Raw genomic sequence first — 12,790 nt, 5'->3', positions numbered from 1 at the left:
ACTACCCTTCATGCTTACTTTTTTTTTTTTTTTAAGATTTATTTTATTTATTTCTCTCCTCTTCCCTCCGTTATCTGCTCTTTGTGTCCGTTCATTGTATGTTCTTCTGGGTTCGCTTGCATTCTTGTCATGCGGGACCGGGAAACTGTCACTTTTTTGTTGCGTCATCTTGCTGCATCAGCTCTCCGTGTGTGAGGCGCCACTCCTGGGCAGGCTGCACTTTTTCATGCAGGGCAGCTCTCCTTGCAGGTGCATTCCTTGTGCATAGGGCTCCCCTATGCAGGGGACTCCCCTGCTTGGCACGACACTCCTTGAGCAGGGTAACACTGCACATGGGCCAGCTCACCATATGGGTCAGGAGACCCTGGGTGTAGAACCCTGGACCCTCCGTATGGTAGGCGGGTGCTCTATCAGTTGAGCCACAACAGCTTCCCACCACATTTACTTTTATCCCCATTGTTCTATGTACTGACTCTCTCCTCTGCAGACTGCTTTGCTAGAGGAAGAGTTCTCTATCCTTGGAGGCATTAGAAAACATATTGTTTATTCTTTTAGAATTTCCTAAGTTCCATGGAGTTGAAATGCCAGATGGCCTGTGAAAGAGTTCTGAGCTTGAAGGTACCAAAAGCTCTATCACGTGCTTTTGAGTTTGGCAAAAGCTCTGAACAAAGGTGCTGGGTCAGGGTCAAGAGCCATGGGGTGTGTGCTGGACGTCAGAACAGAGGAAGAGAGAGTCACAGGAGGTCAGGGGGCTGGCAAAGTACCTGCAGCTCCACGGCACTGCTAACATACAGGGAATGGTATTGAAAGAGGGCTAAAGCAGAGAGTGTTTCAGGTTAAGAGGTAGGAAGGCAATTGGGAGGAGTCTGAAAATTATCATTGGAGAAGTAATTAGATTTGAGAAAGACTGCTTTGTCTTCACGTTATTTAAAGATGCTGGATTTGAGGTGAAATGATCATTTTGGCTATGAAAGCAGCTGATCTGCCAGCAACAGTACTCCCTTACTCTTAAGACTTTAGACCAGGGACTCTTAACCTTTCTTGTTCCATGGACCCCTTTACCAGTCAGGTGAAAACCATGGACCCCTTACTAAGTCCACACTATACTATGTATTATTATTTACTAAATATATCACACCTGCACCATTGTGTCCCCACAAGAACAATGTTCTTTTGAATTTCAATTCAAGCTCATGGATCCCTAGTTAAGAACCCCTGCTTTAGAGCATGCCACAGAAGAATAAATATCAGAGGGGAGGGAGAAAAACCACTGTTTGGATACAAATTGTCCTTCAAAGAGTCCAGGAGTGATAACGGACGCTATTGAAACATAGTTAAATTGACTTATGCCGAAATGTGTTGCACCATGTTAAGAGGTTTCCCCCACTTTCTTTGAAAGTGTCCTGAGTTCCTCCCCTTACTCATTGCCCAGTACAGTTTATAATGTCCTCTCTAAAATGGAGGAGAAACAGCAGAAGGCGTCAAACAGAAAGCAAAGAAAAATCAAAAGATTGCAAGAGCAATTTCTCCAATCTTAAGACATCATAACATTTTTTTTTCTATTTTTATTATATTTTTTTCATAACATCTTAATATCTTAAAATGAATAAAGAACAGAAAACTGGTAAATCTCCTTGTAAAGCAAATGTAGGTTTATACATTTGTTTCTGTGGATCTGACTTTTGGGTTTTCTTAAAGTGGGACACACTTATGTTCTGTCAAAACCTCTCCCCCAAAGGGAAGCAAACCTCAGCTGAACGAACATGAGCAATTACCAATTATTACTTTGCTATCTACGCGGTTCTTCTGTTTTGTGTTAGAAGTTGACTAGTCATAGCTTGTTGGAGTAAGGAGTATTGATATCCTTGACTCTGTCTTCTTCCATTTTCAGACAGGTAAACTAAAGCCCAAAGAGTTAACGAGATGAGCCCAGGGTCACATTGTTAATTAGTAGCTTTTACGACATTCTTGGTCTTACCCAACATCTAGACCTTCCATCTTTCTTCTCAACAGAATCACAATTTTGAGATCTGTCCTTCCCCAACATGACTCAGGGAAAACGGATGCCACAGAAGAATAAATGTCATTCTATCTCCAGGATAAGCCAGTCAAGCATGGCAAACCCTGGGCAAGTGCTATTGATCCAACAGTGGGCACATCACCTAAGATGGCCCAGTCAGACTGAAGGGAAGGGCTTATATCCCATGCTTGGGGGAGAAGACTCTCTCTCCTACATGCAACCTCTGTTACCATTGGGTGTCATCTTTTCACCATCAGGGGCCTAACTGCAGATGTCCAGGCATAATTAGATACAGCTCAGCTTCTACTAAGTGAAATGCATTTCCTATGCCTTACAATTTGCAGCAGGCTAGTGCTGTTCCATTGGGCATCTAGGGAAAAGGAACTTTTTCCACTTTTCCACTGCTGGGTAGAGCTGGTGATTAGTCATAGAATAGCACTGAAGGAATTTCTATGGCTCAGTCTTGGGAGATTGAACGTTATGCTACTCCCCAGTGCTGTGGATGGCATTACCTGCATCTGCTATGACTAGTGAGACAAATGGAAGAAACTACTTGAACCAGTCAAGATATCTTAGTCACACATGACAGATGATACAACTCAAAATGCCTAAATCATGAAAGGAATATATTGGCTCAAGTAAATAAAAAGTTCTGGGATATGTGGTTCTATCCAGAGGCTCAGATGATGGCCCCAGGACCCTGCCTCTAGTAACTTCTTGGCTTTCCTATCATCCACACTGGCTTAATTCTTAGGTTCTTCATGGTGGCAAGATGGCAACCAACAACTCCAAACCCACTTTCTCCCATGGGCAAGCCCAATGGAAAGAGGTGGGCCTTGCTTCCATTTCAGGTGCTGCAGACACCTTGCCTCTCACTGGCTCTGATTGGATCTCTTGCCCTTTCCTGAACCAGTCTGTGTTTTCAAGGGACAGACATGAGTTTCATGTTGTTCCCAGGATGGAAGCAGATAGAGTGAGAATGGCAGCAGATCCCCAGAGAAAAACTGCTGTACTGTTACCCAGGAGACAAGCAAATAGGTGCTGGCTATACAACTCAATACCTAGAAGCTTTTCTAAATGTCTCAACTTTTTTGGGTGTGTACTGTGCAAAGACAAGAAAATCTAAAATCAGAAGCTGGGTTTCTGACTCCCAGCTCTTCAACTATTACATGGGAAAGAATAATGACTTTCACCCAGTTTGATCCAGGTGTTGCTCTAAGGCTTGAACGAGATGCTGTATACAGAAATACTTTCTGAAATGTTAAGAGCTAAACAAAAATGAGGAATTGTTGCTGATGTTATCATTATTACTATATCTTTTCTGAATTTCTCCCACTTATGCTTTGATTATGGTTCAAGGAACCTTCAAGCAAGACATAAAGAGTAAATGCACCATTAGCAGTCAGAAAGAATTTGGTCAGGGTTGCTGCAAGCACAGCTAGCATCTTTGGGAGAATCAGAAATAGACCACCTCTCCTTGCCTCTGGTCAGCACAGCCCTCTGGGAACATGGCTTGGCAAATGCATGGTACATTTGTAAAAAGAAAAAGTCACTCCTCCTTTCAGGCTAACACACCTGCAGGCTAGAGTACATGGCTTGGTAAGTGGAGGGCATGCTGGATTTCAGCTGCCACTTATCACCTTAGCTGCACTCTGGATGCCTTATTCCTTATTTTCCTGGCAAAGTCCAACTAAACCTCTAAGACTATGAACCTCTTTTCCCTTTTTGAAGCATTTATTCCTTTGGGCGGAATGAAGCAATCTGCTGTTTTAGTTAATACCCACTAATGATCCAGATTCAGCTGGACTTTTCAGATGCTCACCTGCCTAGCATTCCAACTACAAAGAAGAGAATCCTTCCCTTTTAACTGTCCTGATGAGTGATTTTGCAGAGGGTGACTAACCCTTTAAAATGAATGCAGAGTATTGGTTGACCACGGTTGGCTGTTGTTCGAGAGTCAGATACTGACATCTCTGAAATGCCCAGCAAGAGGGGATGAAAAGCACAGGCAGATTCACCTAAATTGACCACCACTGTCTGCTATTCCAACCCTCCTGGCAATAGAAACGCCAGAAAGACATTATTTGAACTAGATCCAGCTCAGCTCCAGGGTGTCAGGGATGCAATATTGTAGCCTTTGTGTTACCATGCCTTAAAGACTTCCTATTCATACAAGATTATCCCTCCCTTCTGTGAGACATGGCTAGTCAGAGCCAACAGGCACTTATAATGCTGGGTTGTGACCAAGCTGCCCCTTTCACTTCATCACTAGTTTCTTTTGGGGCACCTGAAATACATGAACTCTGACAAATTTTACTGTACTGTTTTAGCCAGGATTATCAGGTCACCCCGAAATCAGTGAGGCAGTTTGGCTGAATTGGGCTTCTGCTTAAAGCATGCTCGGGACCTTATCTCCCTTCTTTGTGCAGAAGACGGCCTAGCCTTAGCCTTCGTTCCCTGAGTGCTAAGTGACCCTTCACTTCCTCCAAGTTGGTGGCTCTTCTGTTTGTTCCCCTCCTCCCACAGATCCACTCTCTGCATTTCTGCCCCTCCTGGGCTCCAAAGCCCTCTGGTTTCTGGGTGGTTCATGGGGGGGTACGTGAAAGGACAGTGCCGAGGAGTGTAGTTACTGCCCGTGAGCCTCCGTCCCAGCCTAACCTGGGGGCTGGCCCAGGCCGCCTCCCTCCACGGGGCAGTTCTAGGCGTGGGTGGTGCGTGGGTGGGGCCTCCTCCGGAGCCAACGTCATCACTCCCTCTTTTGACCCCACAGGCACATCCTGGAAACAGCTTCCAGGATGGTGACTCCCTGCACCCCCGTGCCTTTGAATGTGCTTACACGGTTCATGGACCCTTAATTAAATTCTTTACAGTTACCCTTTCTGAGTGTCCACTTTGACCTGCTGGACACCAACCCATACAGAGTTCATCCTCAGCACTCTCTCTCCCCGACACACATACCCTGCTGTTTTTTGCTGTCTGTGATCTTCTGTATCTGTTTCTCTTCTCATTTTTCTCCTCTAGGATTCACCGGGATTCGATCCTGGGGACCTCTCATGGGGAGAGAGGTTTCCTGTCACTTGGGCCACTTCAGTTCCTGGTTTCTGTTGCACCTCGCCTTGACTCTCGCCTTCGTCTCTCTTTTTGCTGCTTCGTCACCATCTTGCTGCATGACTCGCCTGTGCGGGCACTGGCTCACCATGCGGGCACGCTTTTTACCAGGAGGCCCCAGGGATCGAACCTGGGTCCACACATATGGTAGGCAGAAGTTCAATCACTTGAGCCACATCCGCTTCCCATTACTCTTTTAAAATAGCTCCATGGTTGTCATCAGGGACATCAAAAACAGGTCCGGAAGACAACTTCCCAGCCCTTCTCCTCAGCCGCTGTGTGCTCAGGTTAAGTCTTCCTCTTGATCTTCTTCTTTTAGGTCTCTAGATGCTGCTCCATCCTCCTTTCCTTCTACCTTTTTGCTCACTCTCTGACAAGACCTATTACAGTTGTTTTTAAGTGGTCCCCCAATATCAAGGGTTCCTAACCAGGAGTCCATGCATGTCTGTGAGCTTGAATCGAAAATTTAAAAAAACGTTTTTCTTGTGGGGACGTGTTGGTGCAGGTGTGATCTGTTCATTAAAATAATACACTATAGTGTGGACTTAGTCAGGGGTCCGTGGTTTTCACCTGACTGGAAAAAGGGTCTGTATTTCCATTTTCTCCTATCCCATCTGCCACATAATCCATAAAAATGTAATCTTTTTAAACACCCAGAACCAATTTATGGGGCAGTCTCTACTCAGTGGAGGTGGGTGCTGGATAGTCTCCAGTTGCCCCTCTAGGCTGTTTCCAACCCTCTCCACCCCACTCTAAGGCCTGGGAAACTGACCTTCGCGAATGCATCAAAGGGCTCCCTTGCCCTCCAGCTTCCTGTTGGGTTCAGTCAGCTAGGAGGCACTGGCAAGAGACTGGAAACGAGGTTGGGGTATTTGTTTCCTGTTGTTTCCCGGCTGGGTGGATGGTGGCCAGTGGCTCCGTTTCCCTCCCAAAGGCCACAGCTCCTGTCAGGGGGTCCTCCCCTGCGGCTACAGCTACTCTCACCCTTCTAGGCCTAGGGATGGTGGCATCTCCCCACCACTGCTTGCCCTGCCTGTTCTCCTTAAGCTGCCCGCTGCTCTGTAAATAGTCCCATTCCGTTAAAGCCTTCTTAATTACCTCCATTTGAGGGTGCCCTACTGGGCCCCTGACTGGCTCTGGGGCTGCAATCACTGTCTTCAGTCAAGTTCTGTAGACTCTCTCTTTGCCATCTCTTAGGGAGCTCTAGTCATTTCAATTTATTAAACCTAGTCCAGTCTGGTTAAAACTTATATCTTCATCTGATTTATTTATTTTTTGTTTTTTAAAAAGATTTATTTTTTATTTATTTCTCTCCCCTTCCCCCCCAGTTGTCTGCTCTCTGTGTCCATTCGCTGCATGTTCTTCTGTGACTGCTTCTATCCTTATCAGCAGCACCGGGAATCTGTGTTTCTTTTTGTTGCGTCATCTTGTGTCAGTTCTCCGTGTGTGCGGCACCATTCCTGGGCAGGCTGCACTTTCTTTCCTGCTGAGCAGCTCTCCTTACGGGGCACACTCCTTGAGTGTGTGCCTCCCCTACTCGGGGGACACCCCTGCGTGGCACAGCACTCCTTGCACGCATTAGCACTGAGCATGGGCCAGCTCCACACGGGTCAAGGAGGCCCGGGGTTTGAACCGCGGACCTCCCATGTGGTAGGCGGACGCCCTAACCACTGGGCCAAGTCCGCTTCCCTTCATCTGATTTAATTCTCACCTCCTCCCCTCAGTTCAAGGCTATGGACCTGAGGAGGAGGCAGAGTGTATTCTTTCACTTCCTGCTTCTCTACCAGGCATCTTCTGTTTGTTGGGGAAGCAGGAGAAAAAGGGAAAGGGACAAATTGCTCTGTTGTCCACTAATGTGACGCTGACAAATATCAAGGACCTCTCAGGGCTGTGTGTGGGGCAGAAGTCCAAATGCTGATTCTTCTTGGAGGGGTGTAATAGTCAGGATGGGCTAGGTTATGCTGTGGTAACAAACCGTTCCCAAATTTGAAAAACTTTGGTCAATAATAGCTTATTTCCCTTTCATGTTACATGTCCACTGCAGGTTAGCAGGAGTCTGATCACCATAGCCACTCAGGGCTGAAGGCTGATGAGACAGCTGCCATCTCCAACAGTGTCAGTCACTGTCAAATGCACAAGAGCACCTAGAATATTTTGCATCAGGACTTAATTGGTCCAGTGAGAGTGACTTATCCTTGTATTTCAAAGTAGTGACATGGCCTCATCCTACCAGAAAGGGGCTAGGCAGTACAATCTTGCTCTGTGCCCAGAAGAGGGAGCTCTGGAAATATTTGGGAACAGTACTGATATGTACTAAGGGCACATGTATGAGTTCTGCAGCACATCCAGTATGACAGCATTTTGAAGACACAACGGCCTTATCCCCATCTCCTCCCCCCTCATTCCTGGAAATACACTCTGGCATCTTGCTGTTTGATCCCTCTCCTTGAAGGGAGCCCTCTGGGTAGACTATTGATGAGAATGCTTAACCCCAACTACTTTTTTTTTTCTCTTTTGAAGATTTATTTTACACATTATACCACACTGCATGGCATTTTAAACAGTGACCTATAACCCCTAATAAGATAAAGCAAAGACAAGTTGTTTATATTACTAGAAATAAGAAACACCATCATTTTATAGTCTTTGAACATTATGCACTTTAACTTTCATAATTTTACAATGGAGTCATGAAACAATGTACAGACAACTAGTATTTTATTTTATTATTTTTATATATTTTTAGGACATACCGGGATTGAACCCAGGACCTCTTATGTGGGAAGCAGGCACTCAATCACTGCGCTACATCCACTTCTTAATGAGAATTTGGTTTTTTCAATCATTTGTTTTTGTTTTTAGAAGGTATCGAGGATCGAGCCTGGGCCCTCATATATGGGAAGCGGGTGCTCAGCCACTTTAGCCATAGCCACTTCCATACAGACAACTACTATTTTTAAGGAATCATGACTGTATGTCCTAAATTGGTTATTAGGCATGAATTTTATAAAGAAAAATTGTTCCTTCTACAAGCTATGGCTAGAAACACCAAGGCCGTGGCGCTTAGGGCCTCCAGGTGTCAGTCCACAAGCCCAGCACCTCCCTGTGCCTGTGGACTGGCTTGGTGATCCACTGGATGTCAGGATTGCTCCTGATATCTTTGCAGAACGACTGCAAAGAATTTGACCATGGAGTCTTCACCAACCCAGAGAGAATTCAGGACTCTCAGGGGTCTGCAATGGCATCCACCTTGCTCCTGGGCAACAGACTTGAGGCTTCAAGCAAATTTCAGCTGGCTATACCACGAAGGACAGGCTGCCGTAGGCTGCAGCCCTAGGAACCGGGTGTTTTCAGCCACTACGGAGCACACAAGTACAGTGGATGACATAGCCTTGCTTGGCCTCATATCCCAGTCTGTGCACTTCATTTGGCAGGGTGGAGTGTGGGGGTGTGGGGTTTCGGTGAGAGCAGAGAGCTGGTGGTATTGCCAGCAGTGGACCCCCAGAGAGAGTGCATCACATTGGACTGCTGCTCCCGCCATCCTGGATGTACTTGTAAGCACTCATCTTGACTTACCTTTAAGATAGAACTTATGGCAACTGGCAGACGGAAAGGAAGGAGCCCTTCTCCCTACTTAAAAAAAATTGTAGCAGAATGCACCTAACTTAAGATTTATCATTTTAAACATGTTAAAGTATACAGTGGTGTGATGGTCAGGCTAATGTGTCAACTCGGCCAGGTAATGATGCCCAGTTGTTTGGTCAAACAAGCACTGGACTAGTTGTGTTACAAAAACATTTCATGGACTTTAATCATCAGTGAGTTGACTACATAGATGGCTGGTTCCATCTACCATCAGCGGAGGAGACTGCCATCAGCAACGCGTGATGTGTCATCTAATCGGTTGAAGGCCTTAGAAAGAGCAGTGATTTCAGCATTCAAGGAGAGAATCCCCATCTCTACTTGAGATAGCTTGTGTCTCCTGGGGAAATCAGTGAGGACCTTCATCTGTGTCCCTGGCTGCCTGCCTACAGAATTTGGATTTGTGCATCCCCACGGTCACATGAGACAATTTTATAAAATCTCACGCTATTTACAGCTATCTCCTGTTGGTTCTGCTTCCCTAGAGAACCCTGACTAAAACAAATGGCATTTAGTACATTTACGATGTTGTGCAGCATCACTACCATCTAGGTCCAGAACAATTTCATCTCTCCCAAAAGAAGACCCCCTCTCTGTTAGCAGTCACCCCCCATTCTCCCCTCCTCACAGCCCCTCATAGCTGCTCATCTGCTGTCTTTCTCTGTGAATGTACTACTCTGGGTATTTCATATAAATGGAATCACACCATATGTGGCCTTTTGTGTCTTTAAGACCGGCTACTTTTTTAGGTGTCCTCAAGGCCCATGGGAGACCCAAACAATATTGCTGCCCCAACGGGGAGGCAACACAGGTTCTTCGCAGCTGCCTTCTCTTTCCACCTGCTGTTGCTCCAACTTTCTTTTCCCTGTAGAAGGGGATCAGCATGCTGCTGCTTCAGCAGGAAACCGATTGTCCAGCTCCTCTTCTTTCAAGTTCCTCAGGCTTCATGAGGGACTCTTGGCACCCCCTCCCTGACCCGCATTAATGGAGAGTGGGGAAGAAGATTCCTGGTGCACAGAGGAGGAAAAGCGACCGCCCTCCCCCTAGGCCAGTGTCTCTCCCCTCCCTGCCTGCCCCAGCAGAGGCGTTTTTATAGCTCGAGGTGGCGGGTGACTGGAGTGCTGCTACAGTTAAGAAGTCCTGGGGAAGCAGTGATTCCTGCCCCATTATTTGCCTGTACGCTTTACAATAGGAGTTTTTTTAGCCATGGCTGCTGATACCATTTCTTTTGCAACAGGGAAGGTCTCATTTGATATCTGGTTACACATCATTTTGCTAATGTTCCTCCTCTACTCACAAAGTGGCCGTGTGTCTCCATTATGAGTGGGATGCATTCCAAACTCTTTGCATCTGAATTCTTCCAATTTAGTTTTCTAGCTTTCTCTCTTAACACCCCCAGCCCCAATTCTCAGCTCCTTTTAGCCAGGGTTTGCACACTCGCTGCTGCCGAAACTGTCTTGTTCAGTTTGAGTTGGGGCCCTATATTCATCCATCCCCACCTAAAATGTTCTTCCCTTCCTGCAATGAGACTTTGTTCCCATTTCCTCCTCCCAGCTGCCCCAATCTCTTCTCTGCTCAGAACTCTGCAGCCTGGTCTGCACCCCAGATGGGCACATGCCAGCCCCTCGTGCTGAGTGAGCTCCTTGCTTGTTTGGGGCCGGAGGCAGGTCAGCTGACCACCTGCTGGCCAGCGGAGGCTGACCCCCACCCGCCCGCCAGCATGCTCAGAGAGGAACCCTAGCAGATGGGGTAAGCCATGACCACAGAATCCTCGGGTATTAGGAATGGGTGAAGGAGGCCACTCCGGACAGCTCAGCCATCTCCCCAGGACACCTGCCCAGCTCAGGCTGGGATTGGGGGCCTGGGAGAGATGGTCATAAATTTTCCAGAGGTCCTTTTATTTTGACCCAGATGGACAGTCTATTGTTAATGCGCTTGGGGAAAGCAAGAGAAAGGAGGAGCAAGAGGGGCAATGTGGGAAGGGAGATTGAGACAGACCAAGGGAAAAGGCAAGTAAGGTGGGGCAAAAAGCAGAGAGGGGAGGGGAGATTGATCCCAAATCTTGGGTGAGAGGAAACGGGATCTCCCTTGTGGTTCTGAAGGGTGGAATCCTTGCCTGGTGGCTCTCTCTCTCTCTTTTTTATAAAGATTTATTTATTTATTTCTCTCTCCTTTCCCCCACCCTGGTTGTCTGTTCTCTGTCTATTTGCTGCGTCTTCATTGTCCACTCCTGTTGTCAGTGGCACGGGAATCTTTGTTTCTTTTTGTTGCGACATCTTGTTGTGTCATTTCTCTGTGTTGGCGGTGCCATTCTTAGGCAGCCTGCACTTTCTTTCGTGCTGGGCGGCTCTCCTTACGGGGCGCACTCCTTGTGCGTGGGGCTCCCCTACGCGGGGGACAACCCTGCGTGGCAGGGCACTCCTTGCGCTCATCAGCGCTGCGCATGGGCCAGCTCCACACGGGTCAAGGAGGCCCGGGGTTTGAACCACGGACCTCCCATGTGGTAGACGGACACCCTAACCGCTGGGCCAAGTACGCTTCCTGCTCTCTCTTTTTCTACCCCCTCTCCCCACTCGCGTGCGGGCATATATAGTCTCCAGTTATCCTCAAGTTGATTGCCTTGCTAGGATAAAAAGCAGCCCCAGCCGGGCATGCATTCCTTCTTGGTAATCTTGTGATTTTGTGCTGTGGCTGTTTTTGTTTTTGTATTTCTGGTTCAGTTTGTTTCTGTGAGATGGGGTGGGGTGGGCTGATTTGTGCTTTGGAAGAATTAGTCCAAGCCCTGGAGGAATGCCCCGAGGGACAGAGCTACTGCCACATCCCCTGGCTTAGCCTGACCTTTCTCAGGATGGCCAAGAGCCGCCCAGCACCAGAAGTTCCTGTCCACGTGCCAGCACCTGGCAGCCATCGTGCCTGGTGCCTGTGCCTTGCCCTGGAGGGATGGGAGTATTTGGTTTCCACTTAGGTCTCCCTTAGTCAGGCCAGGTTGGCAGTATTCTGTTTTGAGACACCTTGACCTTTGCAAATCCCTTGCTCCTCTAAAAGTGAAGGCAGAGGCTACAGGCCCAGGGGCTGTCAAGAAAGTCCCAGGGCTCTTCCAGGGATGTCTTCTAAGAGCATTCAAAATGGTCCAGCGTTTGACATACCATCTTAGGCTATCCTACAATACTGCTTCTAACAAAACTAGGCTATCCCGGATCCCTGGTAATAGAATTGTTTACCTTTATACCAAGAAGGTTGGGAAAGCACCAAAATCTGCATGTGGTGTGTGCTCAGGTCGACTTCAAGGGGTTCATGCTGTGAGACCTAAAGTTCTTATGAGGTTATCTAAAACAAAAACACATGTCAGCAGGGCCTATGGTGGTTCCATGTGTGCTAAATGTGTCCGTGACAGGATCAAGCGTGCTTTCCTGATTGAGGAGCAGAAAATCATTGTGAAAGCATTGAAAGCACAAGCACAGAGTCAAAAAGCTAAATAAAAAAATATGAAGCTTTTTTGAGAAACAAAAAATAAAAAATAAAAAAACAAAAATAAGAAAAAAAGAAAGTCCCAGGAAGCTTGAGACTTGGCTAGCTGTCAGGGGCTGTGGCCAGCTGTCCTGTTCAATTGTCTCAACATTATTTCTGCACCCTGCTCCCTCCCCATTCAGAAGTCTCCTCACCTGGACTACTGCAGCAACTTTCCAGGAAGCCTCCTTGCCTCTAAACTCTCTCCTGCAATTCATTCTTTCTGCGGCTGCTGGATTAATTTTGTTAAAGCCCCTCCCTTATCATTCCTCCACTCAAAAACTTTCTGGGGCTCCCATTCTCCATGGAATAAATCCTAACTAATTTGTGTAGTCAAACTTTAGTCCACTTTAGTGGACCAAAAAAATGGCAGGGGAGCTACTGCTATGGGATAATAATATTTAACCAAAGTTTCCCCACCTCCCTTATTTCCTTATACCCCTAGCCCTATCCTAATTTCAGGCTAAAGACATTCTGTTTTTAGTTTCTTGTTGCATGAATGGCTCAGCAAAA

General features: G+C 46.9%; 1 protein-coding gene across 1 annotated transcript; it reads left to right on the top strand.

Annotated features, from left to right (window-relative positions):
* The first annotated feature begins 11,895 nt into the window (after window positions 1–11,895).
* On the top strand, window positions 11,896–12,249 carry LOC105745788 (large ribosomal subunit protein eL34-like). Its single transcript, XM_058301325.1, has one exon. The coding sequence runs from the start codon at window positions 11,896–11,898 to the stop codon at window positions 12,247–12,249; it is 354 nt and encodes a 117-aa protein (XP_058157308.1).
* The last annotated feature ends 541 nt before the right edge of the window (window positions 12,250–12,790 follow it).

This window comes from Dasypus novemcinctus, chromosome 8 (genome assembly GCF_030445035.2).
Source record: "Dasypus novemcinctus isolate mDasNov1 chromosome 8, mDasNov1.1.hap2, whole genome shotgun sequence".
Lineage (NCBI taxonomy): Eukaryota > Metazoa > Chordata > Mammalia > Cingulata > Dasypodidae > Dasypus > Dasypus novemcinctus.
This window is presented reverse-complemented; position numbering and strand designations above follow the sequence as displayed.

Bases quoted from the DNA above. Each gene is read 5' to 3' on its own strand.
- LOC105745788 (XM_058301325.1), top strand. From the start codon at position 11,896: ATGGTCCAGCGTTTGACATACCATCTTAGGCTATCCTACAATACTGCT.